This window comes from Scleropages formosus, chromosome 20 (assembly GCF_900964775.1).
Source record: "Scleropages formosus chromosome 20, fSclFor1.1, whole genome shotgun sequence".
Lineage (NCBI taxonomy): Eukaryota > Metazoa > Chordata > Actinopteri > Osteoglossiformes > Osteoglossidae > Scleropages > Scleropages formosus.
The window spans coordinates 6,415,653-6,437,531 of record NC_041825.1 but is presented as its reverse complement, the minus strand read 5'-3'; the positions used below and the strand labels follow the sequence as shown (position 1 = coordinate 6,437,531).

Genomic DNA, 21,879 nt, shown 5'->3' with positions numbered 1-21,879 from the left:
AAGTGTTGAAGACAAAGTAATAAGACAGCCATAAGTCCTTCCCCCGACAAAGTTGAACTACAGCTCAAGAAGGTAGTTTTCCTTTTTCACCTTCATGTTTTTTGTAGGGTATTTTTAACGGTTTGTTTTACCAGAACAAATTATATCGTTATGAATGGCTCCCATGTTGTAAAAAAAAACCAATACATTCATAACATATTTGTTTAGTCTTTCTTGCCATCCCATTCTCATCTATTGGGAAATGAGTTTGCAAATCTAAAGTTAAGCAGTGATTATCGTGAGAAGCTCATTGTTTATTGTGGCTCATATTTAATCACAAGATATTACTTCCATTCACAGTGGATTCTTTAAACATAAAATAATTTCCTGTTTAAGCCATATTTTCAATAACCCTTCAGTTTATCACTACTTTGTTGGAAGGACAAGACAATCAGAAAAACAAAAAACTATTTGCTCCCATTCCAACAATGCAAATTATGTTTTACTCAAAGGCGAAACTGGATATTTTGTCTTTCATGTGATATCCTGTTTATACACTTTTGAGAAATATACAGTATTGTCATCAGATGTAAGAAAAATCGAAACATGTAATTGAACATCAGCAATTGCCTTTACGCAAACCAAAACCTTCCCATATATATATTTGTGCTTGTGTATATATGTATATGTTTTTTACATAAATTTAGGATTTTTTTTATTTACTAACATAATTAATAAGTGAATGACAATAATATAGCTAATACTGAGTTAGTGATTGATTAGTTTCTGACTAAATAAGGTCTCAATTAACAGAATTGAAAGCAATTCACCTCCATAACAGAGTGCGTCGGGTATCACAGAACACCGATGGCACATGTCAAAGGAGCAATTGGAAGAAGGCTCAACCCACAACGAGCTACATGGGGAAACATTTACCTGAGGGCTTAAAAATGCAGTTCATCCTTCTGGGTTGTTGGAGCAGAACGCTGTTGTTACGATAACGGCTGGGCTGCAAACACAGGTTTCGAGCCAGGGGAGATAAAGCACGGCTCAGAGAGACCTGTAGCCCAGCACTTGGTGTATGTTAGACTTCAAAAGCAAGGACGTGTTCCTTTTTTACCACTGAAAGCCAGTCCTGGTTACGGGATGCCTGAAGGCTGATTAATAATTCACACCTTAGCGAGAGATGTGTAAGAAATTGTTAACCATTCCGAGGTCTTTCCGTCACATTCAGGTATTTTATTAAGAATGCATAAATTAAAGATCCAATTTCCTTGTTCCTTTCAATTACCACAGTCTTTTTGGGGAGATAAAAGTGTCTCTGAATTACATCTCACTCAAGAGGTCTTTAAATATGGTTGGAAATGTTTTCTAATTAGACAAACCAAAAGATTACCCGGAACTGTTGTCCTTTTAAAGTGACCTTTTGGGGATCTCTCATTTCAGCATTTTCAGTGGAGTTGTATGAAACAGTGAGGATATACCTCATTTACCCATTTGCGGGCAGCACGGTGGCACAGCAAGTGGCGATGCTGTCTTACAGCACCTGGGTGATGGAGTTTGCATGTTCTCTGCTTGGGTTTCCTCCCACAGTCCAAAGGCATGCTGTTCAGGTTCACCCGTAGTGTGATGTATGGATGAGTGACCCAGTGTAAGTAGTGTATCTAGCAGTGTAAGTCACCACGGTGAATAAGATGTGGGCTGATAACACTACACAGAGTTCATTGGAAGTCGCTTTGGAGAAAAGCGTCTGATAAATAAATAAATGTAACATTGTGCATTTCTGCTGTATTGCCAGTTGTTCTATGTATCAGTGGTTCAAAAGGACTTTCCAGCAATTATTGACTTCTGGTATAAACTGAGGTATAATTCCTGGAGTTAATAAGAGGCAACTCAGAAGGAAAAACTTGACCTATAGTCCATATAAAATCTGGTATCTAAAATCCTTCGACTCAGAGGACCCAGTTTCAGCATTTGCTCCCACTGATGAACCCTCAAGAAAGGTACTTTGCTTAAATTGCTCCAGTAAATACCCACCCAAGCTGAATGATGGTAACAGTATTGAATTTTGTAACTAGCCTGAAGTTCAGATCTAACATTTTGTATAATGGAACATTATTGTATAATATCATATTTTGGTATAATGGTTAGTATGCCATCTTGGACTCAAGGGACTCAGGTTCAGATCCCTATTTCTGCTGTAGTACCCTTAATCAAGGTGCCACCAAAAAACTGCTCCAGTTATAAATTATGCAACAGTATAAACAAGAGTAATAGCTGTCTCTTACAGAAAAAAAGTGACAGCTAAATAAACGTAAAAGTACTACATACTGTTTCTGAGAAATGTTCATAAATCAAAACAGAGACTGGGGCATTAACATTACGTAAAAAGGAGAAGTTCTGGTATTGTTTTGGGGACATGGGTCAATAATCCAGGAGATTTGTAAGACAGCCAAATGATAAAAAGAACAAGAAAAGTCTCAGAACGAATAGAAACAGTTCACTTGATCAGTCAGGTAGAGGCTTGGAAAACCTTCAGGTCAGTTAAACAACAGTAAGATGGCACGTAGCAAATGGAGAAAAATTTACATTATATTTACATTTATTCATTTATGATCTCTTAAGTTCATGTAAGGTGTAAATGTTCATGCACTATAACTTTAAGATGATGCCCGGATAAACCTTTACACAGCTACTCCTGTAATGTAACGTAAATGATTATATATATATATATATACATATATTTTTTTTTTAAGTTATTACTAGGAAGGTTATCAGGAATCGTGGATATTCTGATAAAGTTTTATGCAGCTACTTGTGTGATGAACATTGGTTCATATGGTGGAAAGAAACTAACTGCACTTAATCACGCATCTGCAACCCCGTCTCTCTTTGCGCATTACATTAGCACATTTTTTAATTTTCTGTGAGATGTGCGTCGCTTTGGAGGAAAGCGTCTGCTAAATGAATAAACGTAAATGTAAATTTAGCAGACGCTTTTCTCCAAAGCGACGTACATCTCAAAACAACTGAATTTTCTGGCATCAAACAATTAGAATTTAAATTTAAAAAAAAAAAAAAAAAACAAAAAAAAACAAAATATAACTAAAACAGCATTATATTTTCACTTTCGGACATACCTTTACCTTAACCTTTGCTGACCTTAGCTGTGATATAAGAAGGCATAAAACCAATTACCACAAGCATGGTGTGAAAGCACAAAACTGTTTATGACCTTTATTCTGTCTGCTTCCTGTGGGTTCTGAGCTCTTGTTAAAGCCATCTGTGTTTATTCGCTTACTATGACTGTCTTACCTTGAAACCAACACTAAACATGTCGAAGGCATTTCAGGCTCAGTACTCCAACTTAACAATGAATATCATTAGTTTGTCTCCCTTCGATCCTGGGAGCGGAAGGGTATAATGATCATCCAGGGTGTCTCAGACACACTACTGGAACATTCCGTTATATAGGGTCATTTCGCTCTAGGATTTGTAAACCCAAATTACTGGAGGAACTGAGCTTGATTTGTGTATTAATCACAACGCAGCAGGGCGGTGTAACTCAAAGAATAACACAATTCTGGTTAATCTTGTATGGAAATGCAGTGAAGGTCAAGTGGAAGTTTCCAGGCAGCTACGCTGGGTCTCAAAGAAATCTGTTTGTTGTTCTTGGGGCAGATACACACTGTTAAAAGGGAGTCTCAGCTCTGCAAATCCTCAGTTTTTTCTTGGAAAATGCTTGAAATAATAACAATTAGATGGTTTGGTGATGAGAGGGGTGCGGTGGCGCAGTGGGTTGGGCCACAGTCCTGCTCTCCAGTGGGTCTGGGGTTTGAGTCCCGCTTGGGGTGCCTTGCGATGGACTGGTGTCCTGTCCTGGGTGTGTCCCCTCCCCCTCTAGCCTTACGCCCTGAATTGCTGGGTTAGGCTCCAGTTCCCCGTGACCCCGTGTGGGACAAGTGGTTCTGAAAATCTGTGTGTGTGTGGTTTGGTGATGTAAACATTACATTTATTTACTTAGGGGAAGCTTTTCTCCAAAGCAACTTCCAGTGAACTCAATGTAGCGTTACCTAGCTGTATAAATGGGTAAATAATTGTAAATCGATTCACACTGTAAGTCGCTTTGGAGAAAAGCGTCAGCTAAATGAATAAATGTGTTATTAGCCCACGCACCTTATTCACCGTGGTGACTTACACTGCTAGATACACTACTTACAATGGGTCACTCATCCATACATCAGTGGAACACACACACTCTCTCTGTCACTCACACACTATGGGTGAAGACTGGGCGGAAGAAACCAGAGCACCTGGAGAAGATGCAGACTCCACACAGATTGAGCAGGGATCAACCCCATGTCCTCTGTGAGACAGCACCACTACTCGCTATGCCACCACTTCCAATAAAGTACTTCTTTATTTCTGTTTTCAAGGGAATGTGCTGCAAAATACTCATATAAAAAAATACCAAAAATATATGCAGTTCAACTTTCATGACATCGTGTCTTATAACCATGAAGGACGTGGAGTGCACTAATCACCGTTTAAATGTCTTTGTTCAGATATTTACCTTGAATTTCCCCAGTAAAACACCTACCGTTATAATTGGGTCAAATACAACAAGTAGCTTTGGGCAAAGCAGCAGCAAAGAAAAAATAATACATTGTTTGGATTAAAACTTGAAAACTTTACAAACACATGTGCACATACATGCAAACACTGAACCACAGCACCGCCTGCGGCAGTGCTAAATACAATATTAACATAACTTTGTAGTTGCGCCACTGTTGGGGTTACATTGAATATTCAGACCCATGCAGCCTGAATATTTCACCAAAAAACAGACTCAATTTGATTTTGCTATGTTCTCATAAACTCCTGATATGAAACTGAGAAACAACCAGCGTTTCATAACTTTTCCCTGAGCCTACGGTATATATGTATATACGATATTGTTTTCTTGTCAGGTCTGATGCATATGCACATTTGTTTAGCAAGGCAGCAGCTTTGCAATATAAAGTTTTTTTTTTTTTTTTGTGAAACTGAATAAATTGACATTATTTTGATAAATTCTGTACTCCCCAGTTCTTCGCAAAACCTTGATTACATATTTCAATGCTTCTTGGCATAATTTATCCTGGCTTCAGATATTTAGAGTGTCACCAATAAGCTGCAAAGCTACAACACTAATGAATCCTATAAATCTTCCTTCAACAAGGAGGAGAATGGTCACATGAAAGGGTTTCGTAATATAAATATTCATCAGTCTTTCCATAGTTTGATTTATGCCACGTTTAATAATCAAAGGCTATGTTAAGTGGTTTTAGCCTAGTATATCAGTTGTTTCCTGTTCTAAGTATGACTTTCATATACTGGAAAGCGTCTCGTGCTTTCGCACGTATTTGTCAGAGAAGCGGTCGCTCATTTTGCAGTTTTGACATATACTGGGTGGAACTGCCAAGTACCCGTCTTTCACGGAGCTTCATAAGTTTCATTTGACATATTATCTGACATAAATAAATTCAGAATCAAAATGAGAAATGTGTCATTGTGGTCTTCCGCATTTGTGGAGATCGCTGTCATGCCAGTAGCTAAAGCTTTTATTTGATGGGCTACTCAATAAACCGTTACCTGAAAGATGGAACAAAGCCCTTAGGAATAAAACACAGGACAATCATGCTAAGAGAGAAAATGTTGCGTTTTCACAACACAGATACCTTCTCCGATGGTTTCAGTGGCTCCAGTTCATTTTCAAATGCTATTCGTCTTTCCTGCCCTATCTACACAAAAGGCGTATATTGCATTTGACAGTTAAATTAGACTGTTTTTAAGGAACAGGCCTTCCATGAGCATCCAGGATTCGCTTTGCTGCTGTTCTGGAAAGAGTGAGCAGATACTTGTTAAATACTCTAGAGGGAAGTGCAGAAATGTGGAAAGGAAGATGTGCTGTAGTCTGTTTTAACAGATATCATTTAAAATGAAGTAGATAGTTAAAATTTTACTAGATGGTTATGCAATATGACCTTGCCATAGAATTGTGCATCATTTTCAGGTGTGCAAAGCTGTAATTTACTCAAGAGCATAAGAAACATTTATCCTAAAATTTGACATTAAAGGTTGCAATATCCTGAATTCTGAGTTTTCCATTATGTGGGCAGAACATTCAGCATTTCAATTTTCAGTTTTTAGTGCAGCAAGCTTTATTGGCATGACAAATTCAATACACGTTTACTGCCAAAGGACGGGTACAACAATTCTGTACTTGTACGTAATTCTGCGATATTTAGAAAAAAATACATCAGTAAATAATTAACTGAATGAATGAATGAATGAATGAATTTACAAAACAGCAATAGAGTACATAGTCAATAAATTCAGTATATGTGTGTGGAAGGAAGGCTGCGACAATGTGATCTCAGAAAATGACTAAATATAACCACTAGGACAAGTGGATGGTTATCTTACAGAATTTTAATTAATGGGGAGATCTTTTTATATTTCAAAGCTCATGGGGAATTATATGACATAGTATTCACTTTCTGGAAAGAATTAATTTGCCACAGCGCCACAAAGACGGCAGCAAGAGCCTGGGGTCAGTGCTGTGTGTGGCAGGCGCTCCTCAGCAGCTGAGAGATGCTATGAAACGGAGCAGCAAATCCCACAGCTGGAGAAAGGTCCCCAGTCTCACTGTCGGCACATCTCTCTGTCTCCCTCCAAATTAAAGCAGCTCCACTGTGCTCTTGGTTGTTTTTGTCTCGCTATACGTAACGTGTGTTCAGAATATAACGAAAGTGATCGTCATAAAAAAATGACTATGCATTTGCAGCGTTGGGAAAAAAAATAATAAAACAATAATGAAATGTGACTTTACTGCTTAAAAAGACAATCTTGAGATTTTGACTTTGTTCAGCATTGTAAAAATAATAATAATCCATATTTTTTCAGCTCATTCTTCACTTACAATAGAAAGCAACCTACGCTGATTTCCCTATTTACACGAGGGTAATTTTTATTGCAGCTATGTGGGGTAAGCCCTTCAATCAGTGGTAGGGCTGGAGGTGGGATTCAAACCTGGGCTCTTTGAATGCAGAGGCACTGGCCTTAATCATTACATTACCTACTGCCTCAACAGTGAGTTAACAACATGACATTATCTGAATTATGAATAGCAAAATGGTTGGGTTTTTTTTTTTTTCTAAAAATTAATGCCATGCTTAGAAGAGCAACCTGCACTAATACTATGCACACACTAGAACTTTGAAGTTCTTCCAAAATTGCAAGGTGTTGGAATGACACCCTCCCCAACATTATGAAGTGGTGCAGCGAATGAGGAGAAGGGTGGCAAAGTCACGAGGAAGTTTACTTAGTGATTCATCGCTACGACGCAGGCTTTTTTGTTGTCTCAGCAAGCCGCAGCTTCTTGCAGGGAGGCAGGGTTGGGGGGGTTAATTGGAAATTTCCAGTTTCATTTTTCTAATCTATTATAATGGATTGTTTCATTTTTCATAATTGATTGGAGCAGGTGACATCATTTGTCAGTTACATGGATTTAATGGACATTGTAATGAAAACGTAACAAGCATGAAGATGTCCCATTAATGTACCAGTAGCTTTACCAATCTTGGTTAACAGCAAACAGTTATAAAGCTGTTCCCATCTGATTGATTGTGAAAACTTGCTGAGTGAAGAGGGTACTTTGCTCTGGCTGTAATTTAGAATAATTTGACATACTTTATCTATCTGCAAATAGCATTCGCCTTTATATCTTAACCTCCCCACAAATTACCGCATATCTGTCATTTGTACGAGTTGTCAGAGGGCACTAAAAGCAGGCGTACGTGTGAGAGGATAAACATTTGCTATTTGCCTTTGCAAGGTGCAGATAGTTGTACCAAAGGAACACCTGTGCATATGTTATAGGTGCAGAGATATTGAGGTAGCGTGCCTGGGAAAGGGCCTGTTAGTGTAATATTGCTGAATTCGTTTCTGGGACTCCCGTACTGGATAACAATTCTGCAAGTTAAAATATACATCACTATTTGCAAAAGCAGTTGATTTTGGCTTAGCCCTGAATGCCATAGGATGCATTTCGCTTCCTTTTACCTTGCTTTCAAAATGCGGCTTGAACAGGAATCCGAAAGAAACTGATTAAGACGGACCATGGAGTAGGCTACATATTCTCTACGTATTGTTGGCTCCTTACTTGTGCTCTTATATTTGCTGCTTGCCGTGTCCTTTCCGCAGACGTACAATATCTTCATCAGCACCATCTGTTCCCATATGGTCAGCTATGCCAAGGTCAGATTACAGCGGAGACAAATAACCTCCGCTGGCACTTTTTTTTAGCTTTAGCTGTAAACCCACTAATCACTTTGCATTGTTCTAGATACTATATATGGCTTCCCACAGTAAAGGTAGTGACGTTATCATTTCATTTTATGTAAGGCTGACTTTAAAATGTCCCACTGGTGCGAACAGTTTACTAATTCATCGCTTAGGCAACATCAATTCTTTGAAATGTAAAGTTTTACTCATTTATATAAATAAATACTGGGAAACTGAAGTGCAATACTTTGTGTGCAGTGGTACCTGTATAGGGCAGCATTCAGACTGTGAATGTATGTCCTTAACCACTAGAACCCCTGCCGTTATAGATTTGGTTTTCATTTCATTTCTCTTTCATTTGGTTTTCTAATGACTTCCACTGTAGTGTTTCAATAAAGGAAAGACAGAACAAAGTCATGCGACGGATAATATGAGACGCTCATTACCGAAACAAGCCCCTGGTTACTCAGTGTTAGACAATGTAATTATGAACTTAAAACACCTCTCGTGATTTAAACTGGCACCCAAGTGATTTTGAGACAAGAAATGCTTTTACCAGCTGGAAACGAAAGCCTCATAACATTACACTTCTACGGAATGCGTGTCATTATTTTACAGTATGGGTACAAATTGAGTATGACAGGTGATAAAAAAGGAGATCTTTTGGCAGAAAGGCATCCACTAAAAAATCATTTCAACAGAACTGAGAGCTGAGCAGCTACATTTTGTTGATTGTTGTTTGTACCCAAAATAGAAGTTCGACATTTTGTTATATTTAGCCACCAGTTTTCTAATCTCAGATATAGTCTTGTTTACTTAATTAAAGATTTTTAAGTATAGGGAAGTTTAAGAGTGTTGTGGAACCAGCTATGAAACACCAGCTGAACTATGTAAAAAGTCATATATGCAGATATGTCCCCTCTTCTATACCTGGAAAGAACAATTCCGAAAAAGTAGGGCTGGATATTATTATTATATATTTATTCATTTACTTTTCTACAAAGTGACTTACAATGTTATTCAGCTTACAATGATTACCCATTTATAGAGCTGGGTAATTTTTTCTGTGCAGCAATGTAGGGTAAGTACCTATCTTAAGGGTAATGCGCTAGTAAGTGGGATTTGAGCCTGAAGGCAGCGGCTCTAACCGCTATGCTACCTGTTCCCCGTATACATTTTTAAATTACATTTACATTTATTCACTTAGCAGACGCTTTTCTTCAAAAGGACTTCCAATGGACTCTATGTAGTATTATCAGCCCACAGACCTTATTCACCAAGGTGACTTACACTGCTAGATACTCTACTTACAATGGGACACTCATCCATATATCATAAATCGTCCATATATATGTGTGTGTATATAATTATATATATAAATATGTGTACAGGTGGTCCCCGATTTACAACGGGGTTACGGTTTCCGAAACCCATCATAAGTCGAAAATATCATAAGTCGAAAATGCATTTAATACACCTAATACATACCTCTGCATGACAGAATTGGAGATGCGGATCGCTGTCGCTGCCCAGAAATGAATGTCCATTGCCAGCTCACCATCGTAAAGTAAAAAAAAATCGCAAGTCAAACCATCATAAATCGGGGACCACCTCTATATATGTTTATAACGTGTGTGTGTGTGTGTGTGTGTGTGTATGGGTGTGTGGGGATGTTTAGTCAGCCCAACATCCCTTGCCCTCCTGTGGCCTAGCTAGCTAACAGAAGATGCTAAGACACACCGTGCTGCACTGTTTATGTATAAAATGCCATCTCGCGACCCCCCTCCCCGATCTTAATTTAGAATGTCGTGGGTTTGTCGGCAGATTGGAGAACCACTGCGGTACATAATGGGGCCACCTGACCTGGCAAAACACTCTGCAAAAAGCGCAAATGCTTTGCGTTACCCCAGACAACCGTGAGCACTGTGAAAAGAGCAGTAAAAAAATAAATAAATAAATAAAGTTCCACAAAGGAGACTGACAAAACTTCAAATGAGGTGTAGTCTTTAGCGAGGTGTGAACTGTTAAAAAGTGAGAGGGAAGGGGGGTAGGGAAGGAAGGGCATTAGACAGGCAAGGGGGGGACAGAGTGAGAAACCAGGGGACACTAATGAGCTCCTTCCCTCTCATGCCTGTGCGCCTGTTTCCACCGAGTCCTGCTGGTGGCTCCCAGCATGCACCAAAATCCATCAGGTTGTCAGTTTCATTGGGACTTGCTGAAGTGTAAATTAATCCAGCCAGTGGATGCTCAGGTCTTCTGTTCTCCCTCATTGTTAAGGGGGAATGGGATTCTCATAGAGGGAGCATTTGTGGACGCATGCCGGAAATGTGGCATTTCATAATGAGCCCTTTCTTTTAATGTTTTAATTTCCCTTCCAGTGCTGCTTTGCCAATGTCGTGCCTACATTCAGTCAGTGGACAACAGGGTGTCGCAGTTCAGAAGCGGTGCTGCAGCGGTAATGGCTATGTTACTGTAGTAATGGTTTAAGGGTCAGTTATGTTGTCTCATGTGATAAATCACTTAATGTGGCAGTTCCTCCAAATGTAAAGTCCATTAGGTGGTGTTTCAGTTAATTTGTAGCTGTTTAGTCTAAGTGGAAATGTCTGTGTTATCAATGGCATGCATTAACAAATCACATCGGCCTCAAACAAAATCAAAACAAAGATGTCAACATATGAAATGTTTCATATTTGAATTGTGCATCTTTAAACTTCTTATTAAAGGTCAGACTCTTTATCCTAAGATGTATCCCATGCTATGGGTAAAAATAACAATTACATAGATAGATAGATAGATAGATAGATAGATTTGTGTTTTACGGTTCAAACTGTGAAAAGAAATACGGCTTGAAGAAGTAATAATGAAATAATTAAACGTGTGTATTTCTGTAGATGGTTTGTAGTGTGATATTTAGAATTATTGAATAATAAATCAGCCTTAGAGATCTTGGCATATTGTCATATAGCAGTCCCATACATGTGGATTAGAGCATTTACTGTTTGACATTTTCTTTCCATTCCAGACAGGAAGTTATGTCATGCATGTACATTAGAACATGATTATGTCCAAAAGAGAAAGGTTTAAGTCCAGTAGTTCAGAGTAATAGGCTCTCTGACCACATATGGTGTCAGAGGATCTTAACAAATTTTAAGTTAACTGTTGTGAACATATCCTGCTATGGACTGGCATCCCATCCAGGGTGAACCCCCCTCTGCTTTGCATCCAATGATTCTAGGATAGGCTCTGGATCATTGCGACCCTCTTGAAGACAAGTGGATATTGAAACTGGACGGGCAGTTGGATGGATGGATGCATGGATGGATGGATGGATGGATGATGTAAGCAGAGAAGATTGTCGTTCAGGCATCTTTGTAAGCTTATGCACTCTTCAGATACTTCTTAAGACAGTGCCATCAAAATCCATGGGATACAAAAGAATTCCAGTTGCCTTGAAACTCAGAAAAGGGAGTCAGCTCAGCATCCCATGATTATACTGTAAAAAGTTGTCTTCAGAAAAACAATAATTTGTAAATTGTGGTACTTCACAAATCAATGATATTGTGCAGAAGTCTGATGTTTAAAATGCTTAAGATGTAAATGGATAATGCTTAAAATAAACACATAACATTTTTTCTAATCCATAACTACATATGTCTCATTCTTTGGGAAGTACTCTGGGGACAATCAAACCTGGTTTTGTTTACACCCAACATCTGGCATATTGTCATGGTAACCACAGCAATTATCACAGCAACTACTTTTAAAGGGAATAACCTCCTCACCGTGGTATAATGGAAACCATTACCACACCCCAAAAAAATTAATTTACAGAGCACCAACCTTTTTTAGCACTGTGCAGTTTCTGCCAGCTCATGAAACTAGCAAATTTGACCTTGACACCACTGCTAATAAATAAGTTTTACTGTCATCCCACTGGAGCCCATCCTGACTGAACTGTAAGGCTAAATGGAACAGAATTTTATTGAGTAAAATTTTGAAGAGGGTGTAATTTCTGAATGAGTCATAAAAGTTTTTAAAACAATGCTATCAGCTTTATCAGCTAACAGGTGGTATAGCGGTACGAGCTGCTGCCTTGAACTTGAACGACTCAGGTTTAACTCTTATCTCCTGCTGTACTACCCTTGAGTGAGGTACTTACCCCAAGATGCTCCGGTAAAAATTGCCCAGCTGTAAAAATGAGTGAATTATTGTAAGAAGCTTAATATTACAATTTGCTTTGGAGAAAAGCATAATATAAATGAAAATACATAAAATTATTCAGAGCAGCCCATGCAGGTGCTCTTAATAATAATAAAATTCAGACCATTTAATAAGGTACAGTACTGAAAATCTTTCTTAGCATCTGCTATAAAAAAAACAGGCTTGTCTACATTTTTTTTCTTCACTTCAGCATGACAAAATTTAAATGGAAAGATAAGCCCTCATTAGGAACTGTGGTGTGACATGGTGTCAAGCTGTGTAGGAAACACACTTACATTCTGCAATGTATTGGCAGGTCTTACACCATGGAAATCAAAACTTTCTCCTAGATAACAGTGTGTCTTATACAGAAGAGAAAAAGAATAATTCCATACAAAATATTTGCAGAACATATTATTATTTCCTAAAAATATACAAATAGTTTAATAATCACATTTCAGGAGCAATGGAACAGCAGTAGGAGAATTGTGTTCCCCTAACCGTTTGAAAACATTAGGTAAAGGATATGATTCATATAGATTTTTGTCATATGTTAGTACAGTTGCATGTTACAGTAGAGCTTTTTTGATAAATGGGGAAACATCAACCAAAACAATCTTCCATGTACCAAGAAACCAAGGCATCCTCTAAAACTATCTGTATCTTTACATCAGGGTTGGCTTCTGATTATCATATCAACTGCAAAGTCAATAATCTCTACGTGTGCGACTTTCTTTAATATTTACGGAAAACATTTACTTTTTTACTTCTATCTTGTCACCTCTCCATAAAAGTATTAGTCTCATAGTTGGGAAAAAATGCTATAGGAATCCTTCAATTTACTACGCTAATTTGTTCCTGAAAAGTTACAGATATCGAAATTTTGGGGGAAAAAAAAGCTAATTTCCCACTATTTTAAATGCAAAAAAATAATATTTTGTTCCCAGCTATTCCAAAAACCCCAAAACAATTTTGCCAAAAATCACTATAACACTAAAACACCTAGATACATAACTATCAAGCCATAATTTCAGTACAATATAACACACTCACTTTGTCAATTATTCATTTAGCAGATGCTTTTCTCCAAAGCAACGTACATCTTAGAAAACAATTCAGAAGTGCACCAGTTACCATAAATTTTCTTATACAGACTTTTTGTTCCATCACTCAAAAACTGAGTGCCAAAAGCCATCAGCTGTTATACCGAAATTTCAGATAAAGACAGTTTTTAAATTAAGGGAGAAATTTCTAATCACCATTTCACTTGACACCCAGTCTTTGGACTATGGGAGGAAACCCATGGGAACACGGGGGAAACATGTAAATTCAATAAGGGTAAGAACTAGACTGGAACATGTGGAAAACATTGTAAAATTCCTGTGGTGAGTCTGGGTCTGCTTAATTAACCCTGTAGAGTCCTCATCTTTATTGACACCTATGGCAGAACACTCCATCCATGAATCCAAAGTCTCTTATTGTGTACCTCTTTTGTATTTGGGTTAGAACGTTACCTTTTATTAATGTTTGTTTTATGATATAAGGAGTTTACAACTGACCTAAGCAGAGACAAGCTACACTCTTTTTTACATTTATTTATTTATCAGATGCTTTTGTCCAAAGCGACTTCCAATGAGCGCTATGTAGTGTTATGAGCCCACACACCTTATTCACCAAGGTGACTTACATTGCTAGATACACTACTTACAATGGATCACTCATGCATACATCAGTGGAACACACTCCTTCTGTCACTCACACATACTTTTTATACTTTACTGGACCATTTGTTGCTGTTTTACATTTGTTCATTTAGCTGATGCTTTTCTCCAAATCAACTCACAGTGTTAAGATTATAATTATTTATCCATTTACACAGCTGGGTAATTTTACTGGAGCAATTCAGAGTAAGTACCTTGTTCAAGTGCAATACAGCCAGAGGTGGGATCAAACCTGCGACCTTCGGATACAAAGGCAATAGCGCAACCACTCCAGCACTGGCTGTTTTGATTAGTGAATAAGCTCTGATTGTGCAGTGGACATGTAGTCTTTTTGGCATAAATAACTTAGTCTAGGGGGACCCCAAAGCATATAGTGACTTCCTGCGACTGGCGACATTTTGTGTTGCGCTTTGGCTGAGCCGATAAAGTATTTTGTCTAACTGGCTGCAGGAGTTTTTGTTTTCCCTCAAAAGCTAAGTTCAGACCCAGAGCACAGGAGCTTTGAGGCACCAGCATGCTGTTGCACGGTATATAATACAATATATAAGTATAATTTAAAATGATTGTGCAGAATTTCAGTAACCGAAAAGGCAGACACAAGTTAAGCACAATAGCTTTCTGGGAGCAGAACTTCCTTTTTTTATCCAGCATATGAAGAAAAAACTTAATTGGATTTCAAAAGTATTTTAAACCACAAATTTGCTGAATCCGTGTTAGTACATCTTTTCAGGAAAGAATGTTCAGGATGTTGCATTGTTTCAAGGAATGCTGCTGAGTCATACTACTTACTTCAAAATTATGAATCACTTAAAGGAAATTAATATTTGGAAGAAGTACATATTATGTTGAATAATATCTAGTTCCGTCCCAAGTAACTGCATTTTGATACAGAATTAAGTTAATCAATTTTACTGGCATTCGTTTTCTTAGTTTAATCCTTGCTCCAGTTTCTTTCAGAAAGGGAAAAGTAGATCAAGAACACACAAGTAAATAAGGCAGAATAGAAAATGATGGGCTTAGAAGAGTGAAATATTATCTTTCATGTTCTATAAATATGGGCCACTCCTCTATTGTTTTTGCTGGTGATGGCTACCCTGAAAAGAGAACTTGTGATGGCCTATTTCATGACCTAGATTCCCCAACTCCATTCCCTCTTTTGAACCTCCAACCTACAGATAGCAGTGATTTATGACTTGAAACATAATATGGACATCACACCTTCTAAGTCTAACTTAGCTGTGTGACATCAGAGCCATTTGAGTGATACCTCTGCACCCGAGGTGACATTACACAGCAGCATGTCATAAGGAAGTTTTGTTTGTTCTTTGCACAGAAGAGTTAAAGGGCTTGAATACTCCTCAATAAAACTGACAGTGCTCCTTTTTTCAGACCCAGCATCACCTTCATACTCCGTTGTTCAATTTACATCGCAAGCATTGTGACACTTAAAAAACTCATCATCCAGGGCAGTGTGTCGGTGTACTGCGGAGCAAATTTATCTCATTTACCTCATTTTTTAAGGCTGCTTAAAAGTCTTGAAGATGTCGAGCAACAAAATATTGGCAAACAGCGCAATTAGAAGAATCAGAAAAAAAATAAAAAAATATTGATGAAAAATGCATGGAAATAGCCATAAAAAATAAATGTGAGGTCAACCGAGAGAGTAGATGTAGCTCACTTGAAAGCTCATTGGGTGTGAGGTATGTTCAGAATTGTTACTGAAAAATGAATGTTTACATATTTTTTCCACAAAAATTGCCCCATGTACAGTTGGAACTATTTAAGTAAGATGTGACTGTGATAAACTTTGGAAAATGTATTCATTGTTTTTCGTGATATAATCTCACCCCAATGCAGTGTTTCTGAATGTTGTATGTTTCAGACAAAGTAAGTGTGGTAAATCCCTTTCAGGGCTGCATGAAAGTATGTTCAGATGTGTCCCTTTCTCTCATTATCTCTTCATGTTCGAAATTATACAAATAAACGTGTATTAGGTTTTAAGGAAAAATCTGAGAATGTGTCGTTGAGAAAACAAAAGAAATGGTTTGCATTTCAGTAATTTTGAGAGCATACACATTTTCTTTGCATCTGTATTAAGGGATAAATATGCAATAAAGCATATTAAAAGCTTTGGAAAATTTTTGCTGTTGCTTATGCCTATTTGAAAATTTTTTATATATAAAAATTCTAGTAAACATTTTCTTAAAAACCAATAATTTCACAAAGAATACATTCGTGAACTTTAGGAGTCAGTGCTTGGGCATTTCTTTGGTCACAAATTAAACAAAACAGAAATTAAGAAATGAATGCAAGGATGAAGAAGGAGGCAAACTATATAGTTTAGTGTGTGAGCTACAGAGAGAGTGTGTTCCACTGATGTATGGATGGGTGACCCAGTGTAAGTAGTGTATCTAGCAGTGTAAGTCACCACGGTGAATAAGGTGTGTGGGCTGATAACACTACAGAGAGTCCATTGGAAGTCACTTTGGAGAAAAGAATCTGCTAAATAAATGTAAATGTAGTCAAAATAATATACTGGTTGAAGCTCTTGCAATTTTTATTCCTTCAAGAAAGACAATTATGTATTTTTATGAAACGTGTTTCCCATATTTGAACCAGAACTGGTCATCTGTCATATACACACACAGTCTGAACCGCTTGTCCCATATGGGGTCGCGGGGAGCAGGAGCCTAACCCAGCAACGCAGGGCAGAAGGGGACACAGCCAGGACAGGACACCAGTCCATCACAGGGCACCCCAAGCGGGACTTGAACCCCAGACCCACCAGAGAGCAGCACCCAGCCCAACCCACTGCGCCACCGCACTCCCCGTAGGTCATATGTTGTTTTTTATTATAACTGTACAGGTGGTCCCCAATTTATGTTGATTCGACTTGTAAGTTTCCGACTTTGCAGTGCTGAGCTGGCGATAGACGTTCAGCAGAAACCGTACTTTGAACTTGGATTTTTTTCCCGGACAAGCGATATGCATTGCGATACTTTCTCGCAATGCTGGACAGCGGCAGCGATCCGCATCTCCCAGTCTGTCACGCAGAGGTTTATATTCGGTGTATTAAATGCATTTTTGACCTACGATATTTTTGACTTATGATGGGTTTCGCGCAACGTAACCCCATCGTAAATCAGGGACCACCTGCAGATATCCGAACTTCTCAAAATCAGATGCTGGTCCACAGAAATGAGATGATGCCTGCATCATTCTAGCACAATGAAGAAAGTCAGGGCATATTTATTTTATAGCTATGAGCCAAGAGAAAAGGGATAATAGAGCAAGATAATAGTGGTAAAAGGCAAGTGGGACTAAGGACTGTTGAAACTCAGTTGATCTGTTTTTATAATTGAGCAGTTTGTCTGTGTCTTCATCTAACAATGGATTAGCAGAGTTGCAAAGCTACCAGAAAATGGCCCATTGTGTGTAATGAGAGCAGGTTATGGTTTCCCAAAAGAACAACAATGGCACACTGCTTTGCGCTCTCGCTGATAAATGCATTTTGTCTTACTTTTTAATAAGGGGAAACTGCAAACCGGTAAAACATAAGTTTGTTACTTAAACGGCTACGAACTGGCAGCCCTGCAGATGAGATCTTAAATATTTGGAAATTCAGTGCAGCAGTGTACGTATTACAAACAGTAAATGTGTTACTATCGATGTCAGTTTGTGCATTCCTCTGCAGAGGGGATTATTAAAAATTAATCTGCCATTGACATAGATTATCAGTTTTAAAATAACTGTCTTACAATCGCACACTGGGGATCTTGGCGTCGACTATTGATCATAACCTCACGTTCTGTCTCCCATTTTCTGTGTAGAGGCCTCATGCCCCGCACCCTGGATAGCCAAATCACAATGGAGAAGACACCCAGCTACTTTGTGACAAGGGAGGCACCTAGAAGGATCTCCAGCATGTCCCGGAACACCAAGCTGATCGTAGTGGTGCGAAACCCTGTCACCAGGGCCATCTCGGACTATACCCAGACCCTGTCCAAAAAGCCAGACATCCCCACCTTCGAGGTGCTGGCCTTCAAAAACAAAAGCCTGGGTCTGGTGGACACCTCCTGGAACGCCATCCGCATCGGAATGTACATCCTTCATCTGGAGAACTGGCTGCAGTACTTTCCCCTCTCGCAGATCCACTTTGTCAGTGGGGAGATGCTCATTACAGACCCGGCAGGAGAGCTGGCCAGGGTGCAGGATTTCCTGGGGCTCAAACGTATTGTCACAGATAAGCACTTTTACTTCAACAAAACGAAAGGCTTCCCCTGTCTGAAGAAGCCCGAAAGCAGCAGCTTGCCCCGCTGCCTCGGGAAGTCCAAAGGAAGAACTCATGTGCAAATTGACCAGGAAGTCATCGAGAAACTTCGAGAATTTTACAGGCCATACAACATCAAATTCTACGAAATGGTGGGACATGATTTCAGGTGGGACTAGTAGACGATGGGGAAGCTAGTGAATAAACTGGAAAGAGCTAACGCTGAGGTCTTCCATGAATATAAGCTGTGTCGATACAGTCATTCCTTCATATGCATGAGTATCAGTTTATTGATGGCCGTCTGAATTCATTACAATGCAGTTGTGTATTGTAAGCTAATGTATCTGGGGTCAACATTTATAAAGCAGTAAATATATTCTTCAGAATAAAAAAGCTTGAAGAATTAATTGAAGTTGTTTTTTTTCCAACCAAGAAATGCAGAGTGAATATATGCACACACACACAGTTATGGCCTGTGGCTTTATGGCTTTATTTAGCGCTTAAAAAGATTAACAACTTGTACTCAAAGCAAAAGGTGATATTTATTCAACTCTTTTATGTAAAATTCGTTTATCTTCACTGATTTATTCAGACGAAATAGACTTGGACTGTCATGAAGAGCTTTCACAAGACTAAGTACATTATAACATTCATTATTTTCTGAGCTCGGTCCTTCATCAGACACCTGCCACTTGCACAAATATACAACCTGTGTAAAATATATCTATAATGGTGATATTGTTTCTATGACAAAGTTTTGTTAAATGAATTACCTTTATTTTCGAAGCGATTTAAAACACTTGTGAATGCTGATATATACATACATTCAAGTTAATTGCATAATAAAAGTAATTCACCTAAATAAAGCACAGAACTACATTATGACATGATAAATACAGTAGATATGAAATCTTAAATTGCTTCCAGTTGCCTAGAAAAAAAAAATTGAGCTCAGGCTTAACCATTGCCCTGCCATTCTGAGTTACCTTATTTATTATATTAGAAATTATTGCATGTGAATCACCTAACCCATATTGATTTTTTTCATAATAACTACACATTTTTATCTTCACATTTTTCATTTTTGAGCAGCTAAGTTCATATTGGTTTCTCCTGAAGGGTCGCCCAGCAAATTATTTTTGCAGGAGCACATTGCTGTTAAAATTGGTATATAAGGGTGGTAGTTCAATAAAACAGCATAGATTCACTGAATTTTGTTAAGCATGCGTGTATTAAAGAAATATTAATGATCTCTATCGCAGAAAAAATAATAGTTAATGATAACTGCATAACAACATTAACCTTGAATAACTTATGTCGAAACATGCTACATGGGATGTGTTGTTTGGTTAAATAAATTCACAGAGAAGCTCAATAACAGTCAATTTAAAAATTATAAAATGTTCATTTTAAAACCTTAGCTTGCCACTGTTTCTGACATTTTCAAGAGATTTTTTCCCCCCACATATCCAGTAACTGTACATGGGACAATATTTTGATCAATAACATCTTGAAGATTTCAAAAAATCTAACCAATTAGCAACATTTTTTTTAAAGGGGATTGAATTTCAGTGAATAGTGTTGATGGCTGAGTGCAGCAATTAATTGTTGACATCTGTACAGGTTGTTTTACAACATCTTATTTTTTTGGGAATTTTTTGTGCTTTTACACCTGCCCCACATGATGAGACCTCAGAAAACATGTGGTATCATTTGAAAAGAAACACATTTTAGGGCCATGTTTAAACAAGGTTTTTGATAAGATAAAAGTGAATGAATGGATGGACGGATGGACGTGAAACTTTTAATTTTCAGGAAGGGATTACAAAAAATAATCTCTCACTGGTTGTGTAGAAGAAAATTCTCATTTGGGTTTTTGTGATAAAGTTTATATTATGTGTTTCATTAACATATAAATAGGCCATTACCAGACCCATTTGATGAATGTCTAAACATGAGTGAAATATCCAACAGATGTTTAAAAAAAAAAAAAACTTTCTGGGGATGTTTCCTTGTTTGGTCCAACTCATGCGATGCAGGACTCACCATTTGTATTCATGCTGAGTGGAGAAATGGAACCCACAGTGGGGGATGTCAAAAGAGACACCATCAAATATACTGTTATCATCTGACAGATGGAATGCATAAAAAAGATTTGCGAATAAATCGATGTTCACAGCATTACAGTTTTTAAGTCTCACGTTTTATCTGGATGGCTGACAGACATTTAAAAATCGAATGGCGTTTAAAAATACTGTGATTAATGTCATATTACAGTTGCTCTCCTTGACATTATCAGCAGGCAGTGGAATGAAATGCTTTGCATGTTTATGAATGAGGACTATCACAATAGATTATCTCGCTGCCAGAGCAACAGTTCACAGTATTGAAAACACTGGACTTTCACCGACAATCACAGCTGCTGATTACAGCTAATGTCAAAAAACACTGTGCATTAAGTGTTGGATTTTGTTAACCTCAGAGAAGCTTGTCTGATTGAGGATGTCATCAGGGCCTCCACCGCAGGTCAAGTCTGATCTATGCAAACTGTGACACGGAGAAGAACATGAGAAAATAATAGGTAGGGATGCGAACTGGTTCCAAATAAGGATCCAAATAAGGAAAAAAAAATCTTTTATGATAGCATTTCATAGATGATAGTTTAATATTTACACTCAGAGACTCATTAAAGACATTATTAATATTTTTATGTACTATTTATTCAGGAATTGTTGATCTTCTAATAAAAAACTCCATAAAAGTCTCAAATTCTGAGTGCGTTAGAGAGAGATGTCCTTCACTGAATGTGGTTAAAAATTGTGATTGTGCTCTTGAGTTCTATGCTTGCTGAGTTATTGGCTTTCTCTTGTTATTATTGTCTTTTTGTTGGCTTTCTTCTGGACCATGGGAAAGAGAAATTAAGAGAGCCACAATCCCTCTCACCACTACTCGCCACATGGTCGCTCTCTGAAGATTGTACTTCTGGCATGGTCCAGTGACATACAACGTTGAGTTTAGTATGCATTGAACTACTTCACCATTTAAAATGATCTATTTACTGAACTGGATCATTTCTACTGGATCATTCAGGGAAAGAACTTTGCTCAGCAGCAAAGCGGTCTGAGCAGAGCATTGAGGTGTAGGTTTGACTCCAGCTCAGGGAATGCAAAGCGTACATTCTTCCCATGTTCACCGTCCAAAGATCTGAGTGAAGGAATGCAATGGTAAACCACAGTCATACCCACCCTTACCATGCAAACGATCATTATGAGTGGAATTGGAGTGAACAGCCCTTACCCTACCTTGTTCTTGTTCATAGGTACAACAGATGGGCTTCAAACATGGGCTTTCTGACTGTAAGATGAAGTCTCCAACCACTAC

The 21,879-nt window shown here is 38.1% G+C and overlaps 1 protein-coding gene across 1 annotated transcript in view; it reads left to right on the top strand.

Annotated features, from left to right (window-relative positions):
• Positions 1 to 18,677, top strand: part of hs3st2 (heparan sulfate (glucosamine) 3-O-sulfotransferase 2) — a 35,505-nt gene extending 16,828 nt beyond the window's left edge. The window contains exon 2 of the mRNA XM_029246925.1: positions 18,059 to 18,677. Within this exon, the coding sequence (XP_029102758.1) occupies positions 18,059 to 18,677 (619 nt within the window). The remainder of the gene's footprint in view (positions 1 to 18,058) is intronic.
• The last annotated feature ends 3,202 nt before the right edge of the window (positions 18,678 to 21,879 follow it).